General features: G+C 34.1%; 3 protein-coding genes across 14 annotated transcripts; 2 read left to right on the forward strand and 1 right to left on the reverse strand.

Annotated features, from left to right (window-relative positions):
- Positions 1 to 636: 636 nt before the first annotated feature.
- On the forward strand, positions 637 to 6,159 carry LOC122297626 (putative GDP-L-fucose synthase 2). 4 transcript variants are annotated; one of them, XM_043107736.1, is made up of 3 exons: positions 637 to 805; positions 1,055 to 2,018; positions 5,798 to 6,159. In XM_043107736.1, exons 1-2 carry the CDS (start codon positions 787 to 789, stop codon positions 2,011 to 2,013), a joined length of 978 nt encoding a protein of 325 aa, XP_042963670.1. In that variant the 5' UTR covers positions 637 to 786; the 3' UTR covers positions 2,014 to 2,018; positions 5,798 to 6,159. The 4 variants fall into 4 exon arrangements, with proteins under 4 accessions (XP_042963670.1, XP_042963671.1, XP_042963669.1 ...); XM_043107737.1 differs by lacking the exon at positions 5,798 to 6,159 and adding an exon at positions 2,710 to 3,078; XM_043107735.1 differs by lacking the exon at positions 5,798 to 6,159 and adding an exon at positions 2,306 to 2,643.
- A 1,113-nt stretch (positions 6,160 to 7,272) lies between these two features.
- Positions 7,273 to 10,683, reverse strand: LOC122295431. Of its 9 annotated transcripts, none has more exons than XR_006238071.1 (4): positions 10,459 to 10,683; positions 9,900 to 9,979; positions 8,198 to 9,800; positions 7,273 to 8,026 (listed from the first exon to the last, which is right to left on the reverse strand). XR_006238071.1 is itself a non-coding variant. In XM_043104449.1 (3 exons), the coding sequence occupies exons 1-3, from the start codon at positions 8,450 to 8,452 to the stop codon at positions 7,799 to 7,801; spliced, it is 399 nt and encodes a 132-aa protein (XP_042960383.1). In that variant the 5' UTR covers positions 8,453 to 8,630; the 3' UTR covers positions 7,273 to 7,798. The 9 variants fall into 9 exon arrangements, 1 of the variants encoding a protein (XP_042960383.1); XR_006238069.1 differs by having other exon boundaries at positions 9,900 to 9,983; positions 10,459 to 10,681; XR_006238075.1 differs by having other exon boundaries at positions 8,198 to 8,630; positions 10,459 to 10,666.
- Positions 10,684 to 20,240: 9,557 nt separating this feature from the next.
- Positions 20,241 to 21,747, forward strand: LOC122297206 (gamma-glutamyl peptidase 3-like). The gene is made up of 3 exons (XM_043107186.1): positions 20,241 to 20,725; positions 20,987 to 21,325; positions 21,477 to 21,747. Exons 1-3 carry the CDS (start codon positions 20,408 to 20,410, stop codon positions 21,570 to 21,572), a joined length of 753 nt encoding a protein of 250 aa, XP_042963120.1. The 5' UTR covers positions 20,241 to 20,407; the 3' UTR covers positions 21,573 to 21,747.
- Positions 21,748 to 22,115: the final 368 nt, after the last annotated feature.

Below are 22,115 nucleotides of genomic sequence, written 5' to 3' on the forward strand. Positions count from 1 at the left end.
TAAGGAAAGACTTCCCTACACTTTCTAGTCTCTGGATAGACATCTTCTTTATCCCTCCTTAAACCTATTTTTTCTATTGTAATAAAAATTATATGACGTCATGAGAAACTATACAATCACCAAACATAATGGATGTCACCTTCAAACAATTCGTGAATGTAGACTTTATGCTAAACTACATAAATCTCTGTATATTTTTCTTTATTTATACTTAATACGTTTTATTTATTATTTATTTTATGAACCACCATCCAAGCACTGTATAAATGCCTCAACAATCATTGTGGGACATTCAACCATACTATTGGGATTCATGGCATCAACAACAATAAAAATACTTGTTTGTTTAGCAAATGAACAAAGAGAAGAAAGATTACTCACTAGACCTCACGTTTTCTACACACGTTTTAAAGCCCAACACTTTGCACAACAAATGTGAGCCCAACCCAATATCATTAGAAAAAATCTACACAACTTCTCAACATTCTAACATCCAATATTTTTTCAAATTTTTAATATTTTTTTTTGAATTTATTCTTTTTAAATTAATTTAATTATTTTATTTATTATTTATATATTAAATAATTAATAAAAAATAAAATAATAAAAATTAAAAAAAGAGGTGGGGGTGTTGGGGGCGTTGGGAGGTTGCGTAGCAAAGCCCGTACCATTAACAGTTCAACAGTCAAATTCCTCCGCGACCATTTTCAGACTTCCAGTTCCAACCTTTCAGCAAAGCGTCGGCAGTTGGAGTTACTGCTCTGAGCAAAACCTCAATCCCCAACAATGGCAGACACCTCCAACGGTACTCTATTTCTCTCCCTCTCTCTTTCTCATTGAGTTTACGTGTTTGGTAGCTGAGAAAAATGTATGAAATGAGGAATTGAAATGACACTTCCCAGAAGAACCGCAACTTCAATTTCGTTCTTCTTAAGATCTGAATCTCTTTCATTTTGTATGTTTTTTTGTCAAATTTGCTCCGCACCCAAACGCTTATATTGCCCATCGGATTCCTACGAGTCTAATCCAGGTCTTGCTTTCTTTATTTCAACAGGAAAGATTCCCTTCTCTTCCTTCCGTGCCGATAAAACGGCGAAAATCTGCGTGCTTGGTCACCGAGGCCTCGTCGGCTCCGCCATCGTCCGCAAGCTCCGGGAAATCGGATTCACCAACCTTCTCCTCCGCACCCACTCCGAGCTCGATCTCACTCGCCAAAACGACGTGGAATCCTTCTTCGCCTCCGAGAAGCCCCGGTTCGTTATCCTCGCCGCGGCCAAGGTTGGCGGCATCCACGCCAACAACACCTACCCCGCCGACTTCATTGCCATCAATCTCCAGATCCAGACCAACGTAATCGACTCCTCCTACCGCCACGGTGTCCAGAAGCTCCTATTCCTCGGCTCCTCTTGCATATACCCCAAGTTCGCGCCCCAGCCGATCCCCGAGGACGCTTTGCTCACTGGCCCACTGGAGCCCACCAACGAATGGTACGCTGTCGCCAAGATCGCGGGGATCAAAATGTGCCAGGCCTACCGAATTCAATACGGATGGGACGCGATTTCTGCGATGCCCACGAACCTTTACGGTCCGAACGACAATTTCCATCCCGAGAACTCGCACGTCTTGCCGGCGTTGATGAGGAGGTTCCACGAGGCCAAGGTGAATGGGGCGAAGGAGGTGGTGGTGTGGGGGACGGGTAGTCCCCTGAGGGAGTTCCTGCACGTTGACGATTTGGCTGACGCAGTGGTGTTCTTAATGGAGAGCTACAATGAATTGGGGCACGTGAATGTGGGGAGTGGAAAGGAGGTGACCATCAAGGAGTTGGCTGAACTCGTGAAGGAGGTGGTGGGGTTCGAGGGGCAGCTCGTTTGGGACTCGTCCAAGCCCGATGGGACTCCGAGGAAGCTGATGGATAGCTCGAAGCTCGCCAAATTGGGATGGACCCCCAAGGTTTCACTCAAGGATGGGCTTATTAATACCTATAAGTGGTACTTGGAGAATGTCAAGCAATAGTTAAGGTGATTGCTCGTCATGATTTTCCTTTTTGAAGTATATATAGTGGATTATTGACGTCCATTGTACCAATAATATCGTATAACTATTTGTGATGTTTTATTATTTGATATCATTCATCTGTATTTGATTTTGAGAATTAAGGCCACCGAGCTATTGTTTAGAACTTCGCAGGTGTTGTTATATATTATTTGAATTGCCGTCTATTGAGTTCATTATTAATAATTGCGGTTAATTAATGTTCAGTTGTTATGCACTGTTTTTCTCTAAAAAAAGTTGTTATGCACTGTAGTTTACTGTTGGTCGTTGGACAAAATGGCGCATGTCTCCTCCAATAAACTATGTATGGAGGGTGAAGCCATGACTTCAATTTTGCACTGGTCCGGTTGTGTTTATCTGTAAGAAAGATGGATTTGCGTGAATTCGGGTATGGCATGGTATTAAGCCTTGCATAATGTATATATTCATTATCCAAAATTGGTTCCAGGTGTGATTCTTCTAAGGTTTTGAATCTAGTACAAATGGTAGAGGTGTTGGCCATATAGTCATTTGCAGGCTTCTCCCCTCTATCTGCCACCTCTGCCATGTTTTATGTTTTGAGTCAACCAGTTTACAGGCATTTGAACTCTAGGCTCTAGAATTGAATGCCAATTATTTTTCTTCATTTTTAACCTTAAATTGCTCTTTTTCTTTAAGAGGGTTATCTGTGCACCTAGTCGTTGCACCTAGCCTGAGGGGATACATGGTACTAGGATGGTTTCGCACTGACTGGCTTGGGAAGCACCTTAAAACCTGGGTACTGAAGATTCAACGAACCTTGCTCTGTTTTTATTCCCACTTATATTCTCTCATGGAATTCCTCTGCCACTTCGTGAAGCACTGTGGGGAGAATTATGTGATGCATCACTTTACAGTTCAGCTTTGCATGGTGCGAGCTAATTTTTTTGCTTTCCTGGTTGTCTTAATTATATTTGTATTAGTCAGGTTCTTCACTGAAAAATGCGGATGTTGGTCATCAATTCAACAGTTTTTTAAACAATTTGATCAAATCTTTAAGTTCTGTTATGAATCTCTCATATAAAGAGTTTCCCTTCTGTAATGGTTGTTTGTAATCAATTGATTACTGGTTGTTGGCCACTTCCTTATGTTCATGATTCAAGGATACCAAGGACGTCTTCTTGCTTATTAGGTGATTAGTATTCTACAACCCCACCATCAGAGGTTTGTGGTTCTTCCAATGTTTCACATAAACACATGCACATTAACATATTGATAGAGTAAAAGAAATGTGTTCCAGAAAGGCAGAATTTCCAAATTAGTAAATTTTTGGTGGGTTACCTTTTACCTATTTATCCTTTGTTAGAGTAGTTATATTCAAATCATGGAGTGATGCCTGTTTTTGTGCTAATGATTCATAGAGCTCTAAATTCTCAAGTATATCTAATTGCTAGCCCTTGCAAAACTTCATTTCTCGAAATTTGTAAGGTTCAAAATGGATTCATACAAGTCCAGAATTTGCATAATGTGTGGGAAGATAGATTTTTTACTCCTGTAAGGAAAGATTAAAATGTGAGTCATTGGATATTAGTATTCATTGGTCGGTTGTAATTGATTTTAATGGCATGAATATGCATCATGCATAGGTGGCGCTCTTGTATATGTCCCGTGTATTTGGGCTCTTGCCCATTCTGATTATTGACAAGAATTTTGTTTAGCGATAGAAAAAACAGATACTAGTATTCAAATGCTTCTGTATCTCTTTGAAGTGAATGTTTCCAACATGTGTGGTATGTGAATGTGAGTATTCTGATTGGAATTTTTTTTGGAGTCAAATTGAAATAGCCATCACGATATGAAATTATTCTTGTTGCTTAGCGGCTAGTAGTAATATTTGCATGCTTCCTAACAGCAACAATGGTGTATTGTCTAACAATTTTACCCTTTTGGGCTCATCTCAGCGATCAGCTTAGCTTGAGCTTTAGTAGCTAAATTCAGCAAGCTGTGAAAGACTTGAGCATGATTTGGATCCTATTTTAAATCCCATTCCATATTCCTTACTTCAAAGATATGGCAATCTGAAGTAGATAAGTGAATTCTCCTTTTTTTCTTTGATTTCTATTTGGTGAATGCTGTGGCTTTCTTTGTTTTCCCTCCAATCTGTGGCCGAAACGCTAAGGTGTAATGTATGCATGGCATATGAGGAGACATATAATTGCAGGCAATACTGAATTATCTAGTAATTGTTGGTGGCAATCACATAATCATAATGGAGAAATGCAGAAAGTGATGAAAATCTTAAGAGATAATATTAGAAAAGAGAACAACCTTTTGAGAGGTTGGGAGTAGGTTATGGTTGCTTGAAGGAGCGTCCCAAATAGGGATATGTCTGCTTGAAGAAGTGTCCCAAATAGGGAGATCAGTCCATTATCCTTTTCGTCCATGACCGAAAAGGTCAAAAAAAAAAAAAAAAAAATACAGTTTCATTCTCTAACCAATAGATGTTTTGGAATAAGCACCTAGATTATTTAAACTGACACACGACATCTTTCAACTATTTTTGTCGGTTAAAGAGCACTTAACAGGAGAATACTTGGATTTTAACGAAGGGTAAATGTCAAATAGCAATTACATCTAATTCTAGCATGTTTTAATTTTTTTCTATAGCTGGATGATGCAACTTGTTAATTTTGATAATGTGGCATTCACATTTTAAAATACATTTTAAGTACAGGGCAGAAGGTGAGATTTTTCTGCCAGAAATTGGTGTGAAATCCTTCCTTGCATTCCTCAGCAAAATAAACAGAAAAATGTAATCAAAAGCCCACGATGCTAAGATCAGGATGCTGTACTTGGGTGGTTACGGAAGCCTATTTTCTTCCTTGTTGGAAAAGTAAGATGCTTATCCTTGTATATAAATGGAATAAAACACTTTCAACTCTGAAAATTGGTGCTGAATTCGTTGGTTCCAAAACTTGATTACTTGGGTCTGATTGATAGTCTGGTCCGTGATTGATAACATGGGGCCAATCTAAATGATATTATATCATATAAGAGCCACTCTAATTCTGCGGGACAGCTGCTGCTCCTCTCCATTTTCAGAGACAGGAGGTTGTGGCCGGCCAGTGCGTACTATCTGATGTAACTCTTCTGAACCAAAGAGCAAAAAAAAAAAAAAAAAAAAAAGAAGAAGAAAAAAATGCAACCCCATCAAGGTTTGTTTGTTTCCGATACAGAGTTCATCAACTAATTTTTATTTTTTATTTTTTAAATTTCATACGTGTGAGTGGAGGCAAGTTTGGCTTTCCATTATAGGTACTCTGAGGCAGACACTGGGACATAATGGTAGGTACGGCTCCAACTCTTTTGTGGGAAATAGGACCAACTCTTTAGTTGAACCTACATTACAGCTCTTTTAGGTTTTCCAACAAAATAAAGAGCCTTTCTCCAAGATATTTTCGTTACCTGAAAGTGAAGTGGTTGTTTTACCCTTGTTTGCATGTTGTTTTCATAGGTTTCTTCTCTTTTTTTCTCAATTATTGTTACTGTTAGTGGTTCTTATCCTTGGGTAAAATAGGGAGTGCAATCTTGTGTCAACTCCATTGATATTATAATAATTAGAATGATTGAGTTAGAAGGAAAGTAGCATTTCCTTGGTTTATTTTGTTTAAACTTCTCCATCAAACCTAAAACCAAGATAATTTGTTTCAACTATTATTTGCATGCTGTTTTCATGGCTTCTTTTTTCTTTTCTTTTGATGTTACTGTTTGTTTTTCTTATCCCTAGGTGAATCAATAAGGAGTAGATTGTTGTGTCAACTCCACCTCTATTGGGATATGGCTCGTAGGATGTTTGAATAAGAAGAGAAGTATCATCCCTTTAGATTGGATTATGGCTCCTCTAGTAAGCCTATGAGGATATGAGCATGAATAATATACTGCAACTAGGATGGTGATATTTATCAAGCAACTCAATGTTTGTATTGGGAGGTTTGATTTTCCCTTATTCCCTTATTTACATAACAATTGTTATCAGAACTAGCTATCTATGGACAATTAGCCATGGACAAGCAATGGTGGTATTATTTTTTGGAATGGAGCTAAAAAAGATGGAAAAATAGGAGAAATATTCTGAGTATTATGCAAAAATTTAAGACTAGTAAGACAGCCGAGGTGAGGGGGCAGAAAATCTGCAATGCATTCTGACTAGATACTTGTACAGTTTGATCTGCACATTTTAATGAGAAGGCCAAATTGGAAGTTCAAGGCGAGTGGCCGTCCAGAAAAACGGTGGCCAATCGCAATATGCAATCATGATAATATAGACACTGCTTATTATAAAACCGATAATGATTATGTTAACATATTTCACATACGAAGAATATATATAGAAGCCTTATTCGAAATATTAGATTGCCTCAAGAGACTATTTTTTCTTTTTTTTCCCTGAAAAATGAGATGTGGGGACGATCAACCAGCATAACAACCCACCTTAAACATGACCAAAAGAGCCCCACCCCACTGTGGAAGAGACCCGTATTTCACTTTAATAAGTCGTAACAGGTTTCTTTTGGGTCCTTTTTTTTACACTCTTCCTTTGTTTTGGCAAGCCTGGCATCATTTTTCCCAAGTAGCTGGGTTCATGTCTTCAAGAGCGCAAAGAACCGATATATTAGGCTACAAAATGTGAATATATCAAGTGGGTATATAAAACAAAAGAAGAAAACAAACCCCAATCTGGAAAGAAGGCCAGAATAAAAATATTTGCAAAAAGGTTGGAAATGAAATTCAATCGAATTTAAATTCCATTATAAATGCCAAAACTTTTAAAATCATCCTTCTTCCTCGAAATTGCCATTATTTCCAGGTCCCACCAAAGATAACAAAACTTCGAAAATGGTCTCCGTATAAAGTTAATAAACAAAGCCATGTTTTCACATGCACACAAAAACCAAAAAGGCAGGAAGAGAACCCAAAATTGCAGTGCAAAAAATTGATAGGACACTTCATCGACTATGAGGGCCTTTCCCTTCCATAACTTAATCCTGCACTCTCCTTGTCTTTCCTTGTGTTTTTTTCTTGCTCAGTCTTTTTTCTCTGCTGTAACCAATGCTCTGTGTGTTTATAGCACAAACTCTAGGGGCCATGGACCTGCAGTTAAAAGTGCGTTTCTCACCACCAAACCCTCGTGGTTTTTTCAGTCACTTCAACACCCAAAGCAGTAAAATCAAAACCAAAATTAATGGGAGTGAACACAATACATAGAAGAGGAAAATCCAAAGGATGCATTCCCATGAATATATTTTCTTTGTTTCCATGTTAGTATACATAAATGAAATGAAATCTCCTACTTGATTTGAATACAATGAAGCCCCACGTCTTCCAAGGAGAAAAGGAAAACACATTAGGAATAGACGTCCAGAAGCAAAGACTGACAGAAAATCTGAAAATTGATAATAAAACAGTGTTTGAACATTCATGGCTCTACAGATTCAGGGACTCCAAAAACTAAAGCAAACAGTTTAACTGCCCCCCTAGCTATTTACTGCATAAAATTTATCTGCTTCGTTTCTTTCTTTGATATCTGAAGGAATGGGGTTCTCTTCAAGAAGCAGTAAGGCACAAATGCAAAACCAAAACAGCAAGTTAGTGTCAATAGAAGGAAGAACTTTTGCATAAACTTTCAGTATGAACAACATCATAATGAAGAAAAGAGGAGGAGAAGAACTATGTCATAAATTTAAGAGATTGAGCCGTCCCGCCAATATCACCACCACCAACACCATCGTCAAAAGACAAGGAAGCAGAAAAGGAGGAAGAGCAGAGCTAGTTGCGAAGATTGGACTTGGGAAATGGGGTTCCTTTTATAACCAGAGCAACCCACGCATAAGCCAGGGAAACCCATTTGTTTCACGAACGTTCTGGTTACAAAGATAAACCGAGATTCACGAATAGTGACAGCCACATGAGGCCTCTCCATACTTTCACCGCTCCTGTTACCACTCCCTCCAGAAGCCTAGCATTACAAGATGCACAGAAAAAATGAGATAAAAAGTTGGGCCTTTTTTCTGTAGCGCCTTCAAAAGAACTCAAGAAAAAAAGAATACTGTGAGTCGGTGCATAATTGTCAGGAAAAACAAACATGAACTAATTGAAAAGAAGAGTGAACATGGGATTTGTGTCGTACGATTTTTCCTCCTACTTTCCTCCTTCCTTTGAGAAGCAATCCTTCTAAATCCCTTTGATGATGGGGTTCTCTCTTGTCCTATCATAAGAAAAGCAAAATATATGTACATGTTAAATAGACTGTGCTGCGTTGTAATAAGAAGCTGAGAACATGAGGCTTTGCCTTGTGTGCGTGTCTTCTGTCTGTCCCACGCTGCTGCAACTGTGTGACTGACTGTCTAAACATAATGAGGCCAATTAAATGTGGGCAAGACATGAGGGAAATGGGTGTGTATGGTACGGTTTGAACTGGGCATTGTTGCTTTGCTTGCCTTAAGCCCCAAACTCTCAGCCCCTCCTCTCTCTCTCTTCCTCTTACCTTGCTTACCCAAGAAGCCCAGATTAGCTAGATTTGCGCAAGCAATCACTGTCTGCTTCTGGTTTCCTTCCCTACCCTTCATCAACTCAAAAATTTCCCTCCAAGTTAGGATCTATACCCTTTTTTTTATTATTATTGTTAGTCTGAAGTAGGGATCCAAGTAGCTCCTGCATTATATAATTATGAATGAAAAAGAACAATGTGGTATGATTACAGTGCCACTTTTTCTATTTCCACATGCTCACATTAGTTTCCAACACTTAATATATCAAAACAAAAGAGAAGTCTTACTTTAATAGCTGTTTTAAAAATCTGAGGGCAGCCTGACTCTCAACCTGACCAAACAGGCACAAGGGCCGAGGTTAAATTCATCGAGACCGCCACCACCCATCCCTACACAACAGTGGGTCTCTCAAGCCTAACATTCGTTTGTGGATTCTAGGGAGTGTGAGGACCAAGTAATGCAAAGGCAGAGTTAAGAGCAGACCAAGAGATCTAAACTAAACAAAACAGCCTCTTCGTTCAAGAAAAAGGGTTTTGAGTTTTTGACACTTAGGTCAAATATCACCTCCACCCTACACTTCCTGTCAATTCCATTGAGAGATGGGGCCCCCACTAACTATAGGGGTACGTTTGTAATTTTCTCCATCGGACCTGGATGGGCAAAAGTTCCCCGGATTTCACGTATTCATGACATTTCATGTTAACAGAAAGTGTGTTGCTACAACTCCCTCCATAAAGAAAGAAAAAGGATAGAAAGGTGTCTTGCTCTGGCTCAGAACATGTGATGTGAATTTCCTTCTATGGGTATCTGCAGTTTACTTGAATGGGTGAAGAACTGTGGGGTCACCCTTCTTTAAGAGCAGACCAGTTTAGTATTTCTATTGGCCAAAAAGAAGAAATTGTTACCAATAAAGTGACGCTAGACCGCTTGCAAAAAGAAAAAACTTTGAGCTGGCTACCATGCCCTTTCCTTCAACGAAGGAGGTGAAAAGAGGCCATTCTGGTCAATGTGAGAACTATTAATGCAAAATCTGCATTAAAGACTTTCCATTGCTTTGTCACACTTCCATTGCCGTACAACATAAGAATATGGGTTTAAGGATCAATATGATTGATTTGCCACGTGTGCGGTCGAGGGCGTAAGGTGCAGGGTTGGCAATGCAGCTTAGGGATGCATGATTCTTTTTAGCTCAAAATCCAGGTCTAGGACTATGATAACAGAGAACAGCAAGAGACAGAATATCTGAGGAAAAAGTCAGATATATTACAGAAAGATAATGGATTTTTCCGTGTTGTTCAAAAGAAAGGAAAAAACAGAGAAAATGAAATAGAGAGCTAGTACCTGAGAAGAAAGTTGGGCAGCTCTTAATCCAAGATGAGGATGAATCAGGAATCTCTTATCAGACGGTCTTTATTGTAGCTCTTTCTGCCCCCAAAAAAGAAAGAAAACTAGTAAAACAAAAACTGGAGAATAAAATGACACAAACAATGTAAAGAATGTAAAGCGTCTGGAGAATGAAGATAATGAGATTCTCAAACAAGAATGATGGTACGAGTGTCTCAAGCAAAGGAAGCTTTTGAAAGCTACACAAGTTTTACCAAAAAAGAAAAAGGAGAAGGGAAAGCCTAAAGAAAACTAGTCAGGAAAATGTCTCGCTTATGATCGAATTCTGAAGAAAAAGGATGCAAAGATATCAAATCGTTTTCAACCCAGATCTTCAAAAAATATGCAAGTACTGCTTTTCTGGGCGTCACTGAAACTGTGACAGTCTCAAAGACAAATGTATAGAACGAACTCGTGTCCTCCAAGAGCCATGACTTTAGACAGTGGTGAGCTGCTTAATTTTCTAGATAGAAAGAAAAGAAAGAATTAGAGTTCAGCTACTCAAAACTACCGGTACCTTAACAGTGTTTCCCAGAAGAAAACAGCAAGAAGCTTGAATTTGAACAGCCTAGATATTCTGATGTTTCATGGGTGAACATGATCAAGTACCAGATAGAGAGAGAGAGAGATTGAGAATTTTTGTAAGGAAATGGAATTATATTATTGTAGATAATATAAATGATAATGCAATTTTACTCAACCCAAAAAAAAAAAAAGAAGAAACCTCCTTTTAATACATAAGAAAAGTAAAAGGGCTTCTCATCTTTGCAGTCACAATCACATTTTAAATTCTTTTATTAATGTATATATTATTATTATTCATTTGATATCTCGTTCTTAGGAAGCTTTTAAAGACGAGATGGTAAAATAAAATCATATCATAAAGACGGGGGGAGAAGGACTAAGGCTTTATAGCCTTTTAATGAGACTGCAGGTGCGATTGACACTTCATCCACCCACATTTATGTCTCTCGCAGCTTCGTTTCAGTGACTTTGATTGAACAATCACATATTAGTAGCTCCTAATAAAAACAAAAACCAAAACATTTATGTCTCCCTTTATCTCTGTGCCAAAACTACAGAGAGTACCTTCAGTCACTACAGGGGTGACTTCAGGGATGTTATATGAAATTTTGTAAAATTATATAAAGATAAAATTTAATAAAAAATAATATAAAATTAAATTATTATCATAATATAATTTTTTAATATAATTTTCGTTTAAATATTTAAAAAAATTAATTATTTTTTATTTTTATTTAAAAATTTAAAATAATTATAATGATTAATTTAAAATTATTCATATTTAAATGATGTTTAAAAAGAATATAATATGATATAAGAATTTTAATTTTTTCCAACAATCCCTAAATAGCCCTCAACCTGGTTGTGCCATCAGATGATAGCAATGACATTCTCCTAGTAAAATATCATTAACTAGTCAAACTTTGGCTAACTATATCAAAAGTGGTCTCCATTGAAATAACCAAAGTTTCATGTCATGGGCTTTGAGCTATAGTAATTCATATCTCAAATTTGGTCTATCACTATTCATCTAAAAAATAATACTCTACTTTAAAAATATTTTCAAATATATTTATTAGATAATTAAGTTAAAAAAATAAGAAAAAAAATATTAATATTAAATAAAAATTAAATTATTAATTAATATATAGATTGTATTTGTAAAATAAAAAATTATTAAAAATATAAAATATTATATAATAATAATCATTAATATCTCCATGAGTGCTGTTATAATCACTGAAACACTTCTATCGAATTTTCACCGAATGCAGTTGTTTTTTTTTTTTTTCAATTTTTTTCATTATTTTTTTATATTCTTAAATATTTTTCTTTTAAAAAAATTTCACAACACCATTTAAAAAAATTTACTTAATCATTAAGTAAAGAAAAAAGAAAAAGAAAAAAGGATTCGGTACACTTTTGGGGTTCCTAAGCATTTCTCTATCTCCATTGGTTTCACTTTAACCAAAAGTTATAATTTTAATGAAATTTTAAACCATTGCCAATGCTATCAGAAGGCCACCACTGTCTTCAAGAAACCTGTGTCTGTAATTGTACACAACCTTACAAGGCCCAGCTGCATATTAATTATTAATATTATTATTATTATGATGATGATGTTAGAAGCTTAGAAATAAGTGTTTTTTTATTTTTTTTTTATTTTTTATGAATTTGAGGGCCCATTTTCAAAACCCAAAAACAGAAAATACAACATCGATAACTAAAAAAGAAAAAGGAAAAGGTACTGTAGCAGAGGAGGCTCCAATCTCCACCCAAAAAATAGGGTAAGTTGACAGGCTGACCGCCTCAAAAGATGCTAGTCTTTGCCAAATTAAGCTTGCTTACTGTATTGTTTCTATTTCAACAGTAAATGTTACTCCATTGTTAAACTCTTTCAACAACAAAGATAAAAGGGTACCCTTGACTTGGGCCTGTTTTGGGCTTGCATATCTATCCATATGATCCTCAGCACAAGAAATAGTCAAGAGAAATGATATTTGTAGTCGTGGTTGTGCAAGTAGCGTATAGTTACTTTAAAAAAAATAAATTAATATAGGACCCACATGAAAAAAACTAACTTTTAATCGTGGACCCCACTTTTTTTTAAAGCGATTGCGCGGCATTTACAATTCCACGACTGTATATAGTATTACTCAATAGTTAAAGAGTGCTATTTCTTTCTAAAGAAATCTCATATTTATAAGAGTATTAAATTATTTTTAAAATTAAACTAAAAATATATTTTTTTTATAAATTCAAAATCATTCAAGTCATAATTTCAGTCAAAATAATACTATAATATTATTTTTTAATAATAATATTTTTAATTTTCTTTTTCATATTTTACAATTATACTAACCATATATTAATTAATAATTTAATTTTTACTTAAATTATTATTTTCTAACTAATTTTTTTCTTCAATCTAATTATTCAACAAGCACACTTTTCATTTTCACATGTAAAATGTTATTTCTCGAAAAGAAACATAGAGAGAAAAAAAAGGAAATGAAAGTGAAAGGCTTGGATGGTGAATCCCAAGATCAACAGCATGAGCATGAACAGAGAGTGGTTTGATATTTTGAAATAAAATATCACTTTTAAATATAAAGATAATATCATTCTTTAAGATTTTCTATACTTTATTTAACTATTATTCTATTTTTGCATTAATTTTTTAGTTTCACATTTCATTTTATTATTCTTTATCTTTGCTAAAACTACAATATAAAAAAAAAATCATTCACATAATAATACTGATATGAATAATGCACAAGGTGATTTTGTTTCCTCCTTTGTAACTTGTAAGTGAATCCTTTTTTTTTCTTTAAATGTTATTTTGAGTGATTATTTCTCTCAACTTCATAGTTGCATTGAATTACTCAATTCAAACCCAAGTTTAAAAAAAAAAAAGACAAGAAAATGAAAATGTAATATCTTTATTCGAGAGGATGAAAGCAATTATGTCTCGTTTAGATAGTGAAAGTATTTTTTCTCATCTCATCATTACAATTTTTCTAAATTTTTATACAAATAATAATAAACAATTTAACTTTTTCAAAGTTCAAAATAATAATAAAAAATAATATTTTAATAATATTTTATTTAAATTTTAACTTTTATATAAAATTATCTCATCTTATCTTATTATTTAAACCTTTTGATTTAAGAGAATGGGGGGCATCGAGAATTTGAAAAAAAAAAACTATTTCTGGTAAAATTAAAAGGTTGTTGTGTATATATATATTTTATTTGAGAAATACTAAACCCACCGAGAGATATTTTTTTTTAATAATATTATGAATTTAAAAAGAAAATTATTTAAGAATATAAAAAATGAAGGAAAAAAATCGAAAATAATATTTGTTCTCTCGGGATCGAGCTGTAGAAGATGATTTTGTCATGACAAGACCACGTTGTATGGCAAAGAACTTTTTGTCCTTCCACTTTACTCTTTTTTTTTTAATGTTATTGTTATTGTTATTGTCTGCCAATTAACATTAAGAATACCCACATGCATAAATGGGTGTAATTCAGTGGCGGAGTAGGAATTTATTTGAGGAGAGATCAAATAAAATTAGAATAATATATATAAAATATTTTTTTATTTTATTTTTATATAATTTTTTTTACGATATATAATAATTTAATAGGAAGATTATAATAAAAATAAAATATATTTAATACAACTTATGTATTAAAAAATATTTGATATATCAAGAACAATATATCATTAAAATAATAGAAAGACATTCATACAAATATATTAAATAAAAAAATAGATTGTCTAAAATTATAACTTGCGTTCTTTTAAACAAACAAAATCATCAAGTATTGAATCTAAATCAAAATTCTTAACTATTTCTCTTTCAATATAGACAATAGAAAGAGATTAGAAATACTAGTAGTTATAGTTAGATTTTTTTTTTTATAATAAAAATTATGTAGTTTATTTTTATATCAGATTAAATTTTATGGATGGGCCCAAATAATTTTTAGAATAGAGGCCAATACATGATAAATTAATATTATTTTATTAAATTAAAAAAATTAACATATATATATATATTTTTCAAATTTGGAGGGAGGCCATGCCCCCTCCTGTCCCAACGTGGCTCCGCCACTGGCCGTGTAATATTAATATAATTTTTGAGTTTTTGTTGTTTACGTGTTAAAGTGTAAATACACAATTCACTATAATTATAAATTAATTCAAAATATAAATATTTTTCTTTAATAAAGGATGTGAAAAACTTTTACATTCTTACTTTTTTCTGTTTCGCCCTCGTCTAATTTCTTTTGCTCTAATGGCCAAGCACCTTGAAGTAGTAGGGGTGAGATTCGAGCTATTTGAATTGACTATTTTTAGACTGGTTCAGTTCGGTCTAATTTTAGGAGATCGAATTCATTCAGTTTGATTTATAGTCTAGAGATTTTTCACCCTAGACCAGATCGGATCGGACCAAATAAAAAAAAATATATAATTTATATAAATAACTATATAAATTAATTATATATATCACAATATTGTATAAGTATTATATTCTTTAATGTATAACTATAATATATAGTACTAGTATATATTAATATATTAACATATTATAAGAGTGATAGTATAAATTATAGTATAAGTTTCTAATAATATTAGTATAGCTAACTTAATATATTTGTATTAAATCACTATAACTACATAGAATATTAATTAATATAGTATTACCAATTTATCACTAACTATATTAGTAATACTACTAATACAGTTATTAGTTATAGTATTAGTACTAAGTCTATAACTATATATAATTAGATCAATGTATTATTATATTATTTAATGTATACCTATAATATATAGTATTAGTATATATTAATAATTGTTAGGGCTGAAAACCGATGCGTCGGGGTCGGTTTCGTTGCCAAACTGAAACCTCACCGACGTGGGCGAATGATGCTTACAACCGGCTAAAACCGATCGGCTGGGGAAGAGAAAATCGATTTCATCAGTCTTGACTGGCGTTGGTGCGGTTTTTAGTTTGCTATCAACATCGTCTGGGATGAAAGAGCATCGTCTGCGACTCTGCCATGGGTGTGCGAAAAAGCTCTGACAAAGGAGAAGAAACCCTGGTTGAGGAAGAAGTAGACAGAGAATAAGGAAGGAGGGAGTTCCTAACTTGGTTTAATGTCATTTTGAAACGACGTTGTTTGGCTTTAGCCAAATGGGGCCATTCTATTAATTTTTTTTCTCAGTCTAGGGTCTTAAACAACACCGCTTCACTCGTTAAAGTGAAACGGTGTCATTCCTCTATAGGTAGAAAATAAAAATAAAAAATTTTATAGCTGATGTCGGTCGGTTCAGCGGTTTTTTCTTAGGGTTGAGCCACGAACTAAACCAGTCGACGTTGGTTTCTATATATTTAACTCGACCGCCGATTGGTTCTTCACCAGTTTCAGCCGTTTTTGGCGTCCGATGGTCGGCTTTCGTTGGTGGAGATTGGTTTTTCGGTTTGGTATACAACTCTAATAATTGTACAATTTATTATATAATTTTTATTTAATAAGTCACTTAACTTTAATTTAGTATTTTAAATAATTTTTTTATTAATCGATTAAGAAAAGAAGAAGGTTTGATTGAATGGATAGATCGGTCTTTAGAGATGTTCGGACTGGTCTCTAAGGATGTTCGGTCTGGTCTAGTTCAAGAAAAAATGATGGATTGAAAATTTTCATCTGGACCGTGCTCACCCCTACCTCGAACATGCCAAATCTCGTTTATGATTTCAATGAAACGTAGAGAAAAATTTGGGAAAAAAAGCAGATTCTCTCATTTCTATCCCGTCCTTAACTCATTTTTTTCATCAAAGTGACTCGTTTAGATTCAAAGATAAAATACTTTTAAATGAAAGTTGAATAAAATATTATTAGAATATTATTTTTTAAATATTATTATTATTTTAAAATTTGAAAATTTTGAATTATTTATTATATTTTGTATGACAATTTAGAAAAATTGTAATGATGAAATAAGATGAGATGAAATATTCTCTAAATCGAAATGAGCTCATATATATATAAATATATATATATATTCTCCATTTGGTACTATGAATTAGGCCTACTCCATGCCAAGGCCAATGGGAAAGAATCCATAAGGCATGCAAGAATATAAACAAAATACTTAAAGAAAATCATCAAAAGAAGAGGGAGAAGAAGTAGTGGAGCAAATTGCATGCTTAAAGAACTATAGCATATTGCATGCATACGCAAAATCCTAAGATATACTCTTACCACTAACAATATGATTGGAATCCAAGTTTGATGAAGCTGCATGCTAGCTAGCTAGGTGGTCGAACAAGAACCTAATCCTTCGAGACATTTCCCAAAGAAGCAGCCTCGGACCCAACATGAGAAACGTTGTCTTGGAACTGATCTACCTGCTGCACTTGCATATTCTACCCGACAAAGCATCAAAGGACATATACATTAGATTTCCAATAGAGGGTGGAAAATGGTTGGACATATGTTCTTGGATTTGCCAATTGACGTCATTGATTGCCCCAAGTTGCAGAATCATTGACGTCCATATAATATCAGGCCTACAAATTAAGTATCGGCTGGATCCTGCATGCAGAATTCCAATATAAATAATTTCATGTAAAAATAATTAGATAGGAGATGACAATTACAATGGTGATAGTAAAATGTTACCATCTTGCGTAGCCAAAAAATATTCTTAGATTTTTGCTATCTTTTGGGGAGAAGTGAAACCCATTAATTCCTTTTAATTAGGATGATTTTATTCTTAGATTTTTGCTATCTTTTAGAAAGAAGTGAAATCTATTAATTCCTTTTAATTAGGGGGATTTTATTCTTAGATTTTTGCTATCTTTTGGGGAGAAGTGGAGAAGTGAAACCCATTCATTCCTTTTAATTGGGATGCAAGGGAAAGTCTCGCTTTTATCTTAGTTTTTGTTCCTTTACTGTTTCCCATGTTATTCTTGGTGCATGGTTGATGTATTTTGATATATACATGCATATATATACATAATAAAATCGAACCTCTCTCCCAATTTATGATGTATGCCTCTTTATCTACTACCCTCAAACCCACATTCCCACACGTTTATTTAAAATACTCAGATTTTAATCTGAGTATAAATATTTAGATCTGTAAGGAAAAAAAAAAAGAGTAATAAAGATCAACAAGTATAAAAAAAAAAAAAAAAAAAGTCTCCATAAAGAAAAACACTCAAATCTGAACAAGATCTGTTCAAGTATATCAAGATTAAAAAAAATTATATATATCAAAACACATGATTTGAATTTATCGTCCAATATCTCAAAAAAACCTCAAATCTTATGCCTTCTTTGAGTGTAGTTGTAATATTTATTGCGATGATAATGATACTATTTTTATTTATCTATGTTATTATAATGTATCTTGACTTTGATTTTGAATTAATTTTTTTATTTTCTAATGTATCAAAATATATAATTATTATACTTACTGACCTATCATTATCTAAAGATATTTACTAAATCAAGTTTTTTTTTAAATCATATTATTTTTGTAAAAAACCTGTTTTAAAAAACAAAATGGTTGTTCAGTGGCTTCATTCAGTGGGAATAACAGCTCCCTATGATATATATATATATATATATATATATGCAAGGGCGGAACTACTAAGGCCTTGGCCCCTCCAAAATTTTTAAAATCATATGAAAATTATAATTTTGAATGTGTTTTTATATAAAAAAAATTATATGAAAATTAATATTTGACCCCCTCAAAATTATTTTTTTGTAACTTGCCCCCCAAATTAGATTTTCTGGTTCCGCCCCTGTATATATGAATGGATTATATAAAAATACAAAGTGACATAGATTCATGTAATCTATTAAATCTATTTTACGATAAAAATAATTTTATAATCTATTAAAAAATAATATTATTTCTAGAATAATGTTAACTATATACGCATGATCTTTACACGTACAATGAATCACGAATGGGATTGGCTTTGACGCAATAAATGGCTATCACGTAATTAGATCATCAAGAATATATTTTATGGCTATCACGTAATTAGATCATCAAGAATATATTTTGATGTACTTGAGATTCGCTTTTCTATGGTTAATTTTTGTTTTATAAGTAATAATTAGCACATGGGATATGACTAATTGAAGATACGATCTATATTCCCTTAAACTTTATAAATTATGTTCAGCCTCTCCTAATTAACGAAAACATCCCGATACTGTTTGCCTAGCTATATGTTTTATAGACATAAAGAGATTATATAAAAAAAAATTCACAAGCTGACGTAGATTCATATGATTCGTTAAATCTATTTTATAATAAAAATAACTTTACAATTTGATATACGTGCCACATCAAGTCGTCATTTTATAAATTTACTTTTATATAATTCTTTTACGGTTAAAATATTTCTATTTTCAATGTTTCAAGTTGCATGCATATTGTTGAGGTTGAGTATAGACTTTTTCATTGAAAACTAGAGTAAAAACAATGTTTGTTTATATAATACAATAATATAGTGATGTTTACAAGTCTTTTTCAGTGATATCGATCCTGTGAAACATGATTATCATATGTTTTGCAATTGTTACCATGAGGCACCGTCTGGAATTTTTTTGTTTAAAATATCTTTCGCTCTCTAGTCATTTACAACATGATTAATACTGCTAGAAATATAATATGAATAAATAAATTTAAATTTTTTGGATAAAATATCTTGAGTTTGATCTTGACTCTACTCTCAATTCCATCTAATTAAATATTTAACACATTAGACCACTTATTTAGGAGATTTGTTTGGCTTACACGTAAGAGAGAATGTAATATAAATAATTAAATTTACATCGATCTTCCCATCATTTAAATTTTTGGGACAAAGAAATAATTTCACAATAACATACATAGGAGAAATTATATATGTAAGTAGATATATCATTACAAGATAACTACTCAGTTGTGACCGATTATTTTCTATTAAAATAAATTTATTTTACTCGCAAATGGTCTATATATAGGGCACTTTTCACCAATTGAAATGACATAATTTAACTTACACGATACGCCAAACAATTTGCATGAGGTCCATCCAAATAAACTTTATAAAAAGATGGTATCAAAGTTCTACATGATTAACATATGCTGTTATGTTTATTATTAATTTATTAAGGATAATTGCCACGAGGTTATTACACGCAAACTTTACAAAGATACCAAAACAACCCATGGCATGACCAAATGATTATCTTTGACAGTACTACTGTAATGGCCGCCAAGATCAAACTTTCCGCCAGTTCATCTTATTCCAGAACCTCATTAATTTGCAGTAGTAGTACTACAAGTATTACCTATTTGAGCAACTGCTTCATCTTCGTTCCCTGTTGATCTTCTTAGGACTTTTTAGAATTTGAGGTAAATCCAAATGCATACATTAATCATTCATACATATACCAGAAAGAGAAAAGCAAAACCGTCGTGTTCCACGATTAAGACAAGGCGTCTGCAAAATCATGAAATGGGATACATGGACTTACCCAAAAACGCGGTATGAACATCTCCCACTTTTGATTTGCATGAGGTCCCAAATGCCTTCTAAATTAACAGTCTTTATAACCTTATATTGGCAAGTAGTAAGAACCCAAATTCCCATCACCCGGAATAAATTAATGTTCATCTGTCTCTATAATATATTCACTTAAATGGGCCCGTCAATGACGTTCTATAAAAGGAGCCTCTCCCTCTACAAACTCCCACAAACCCCAAATCCTAAATCTCATTCCAAGTCTTACCTCTCTCTAGCTCTTTGATCTCTCTCTCTCTCTCTCTCTCTCTGATCTCTCTCTCTCTCTCTCTCTCTCTCTCTCTCTCTCTCTCTCTCTCTCTCTCTCAGTAGCACAGGTTGTAGAAGATGAAGGATGGAGGAGAGAAAAGATATGCTGTTCTTTTGGCGGTAAAGGATTCTGAGTACGTGAAGAAAGTATATGGTGGATACTTCAATGTGTTTATTGCAGCTTTTGGGGAAGAAGGAGAGAGGTGGGACTTGTACAGGGTTGTAGAGGGGGAGTTTCCTGACATGAATGAACTCCAAAACTATGATGGTTTTGTGGTTAGTGGCAGCCCTAGTGATGCGTATGCCAATGATTACTGGATTCTCAAGCTCTGCTTGCTCTTGCAAACATTGGATGCCATGGAGAAAAAGGTCCTTGGGATTTGCTTTGGTCACCAGGTAATTATGTTTTGTGCATGGCCACATATACATTCCATTTCTGCTAATTAATTTCTCAACTGTGGTGATTCGGACCATGCACAGTAATTAGTCATATAAATCTCATGTAAGATGTGCATGCACACAACTTTAAATGACCATGAGATAGTCTGCAAGATAAGAACTTTGTTACATTAATTGAACAACCTCGTCACTTTTCGTGTATCACACGATCGAGTTCACAACCAGTTTTTTTGAAAAACTGTGGCTTTACTGTTGCAGGTATTGTGCAGAGCACTGGGTGGAAAGGTGGGTAGAGCCTATACAGGGTGGGATGTGGGGCTGAGGAAGGTTAGCATAGTGAAGGATTTGGCCCCTGCATGCTGCTTCCTTGATGATGAATTGGGTGACATCCCAACTTGCCTTTCCATTATAGAGTGCCATCAGGATGAGGTATTTGAGGTGCCTTTAGGAGCTGAAGTGATTGCATTCTCAGACAAAACAGGTGTGGAGATGTTCACCATTGGAGACCATGTTTTAGGCATGCAAGGCCATCCTGAGTACACCAAGGACATCCTTCAAAATCTCATCGATCGCCTTTTCGATATGGATGCTTTTGAGGTATATATATATATATATATATATATATGGGAAAACTTTCTTATTATTATTATTATTATTTTGTTGAAAATAAGGGCACCTTCTCCATGCATCTCCATGCATCCAGAGTCGGTATTTTTCAGTATAATTTGAATTTGATCATTAATTGCAGAGAGGTTTCGCCGACAAAGTAAGGCTTGGATTGCAGACAGCTGAACCAGATAGGAAGTGTTTGGAAAGGATATGCAGGAACTTTCTCAAGGGATGATAGTTTCACCTCCTTTCTCACTGACCTGCACGGCGTTTCTCTATTTTCCCCTCATGTTGTTCTCTTTCTCTTCTCTTTCCTCTAATATTTTTCTCAACAAAAATGTAATTATTAAGTAATCTTGAAATATAGACACAAGGTACTCTTTATATCATCAATTATTTTGACAATTTAACATTAGTGTTTATGCAAGCGATTTTAATCACATGATATGTTGTGAAAGAATAAAAGTACCACGTCATCTAGGAACGTGTCAAGACCCTAACGTCCTAGGATAAGGTCCTAGACATGCATGGACATTCAAGATCGGGCCACTGATGGGGTTGAGCATAACTTTGGAGGACTTCTCTAGGGGTCTAGTATGCCTTAGGAAGATTGCAGGAATGACACGAGTTAATTGGAACGTGGCTCACATGTTTCCATTTGACTAGGCCATGGCTTAGCCCTGACAACCCATTGACATTGTTATTGGTATGCCTTGACAACCTATTGGCATTGTTGTTAACATGCGTTGACAACCACACGGGCAATGCCTTGACATGT

This window comes from Carya illinoinensis, chromosome 15, assembly GCF_018687715.1.
Source record: "Carya illinoinensis cultivar Pawnee chromosome 15, C.illinoinensisPawnee_v1, whole genome shotgun sequence".
In the NCBI taxonomy this organism is placed as follows: domain Eukaryota; kingdom Viridiplantae; phylum Streptophyta; class Magnoliopsida; order Fagales; family Juglandaceae; genus Carya; species Carya illinoinensis.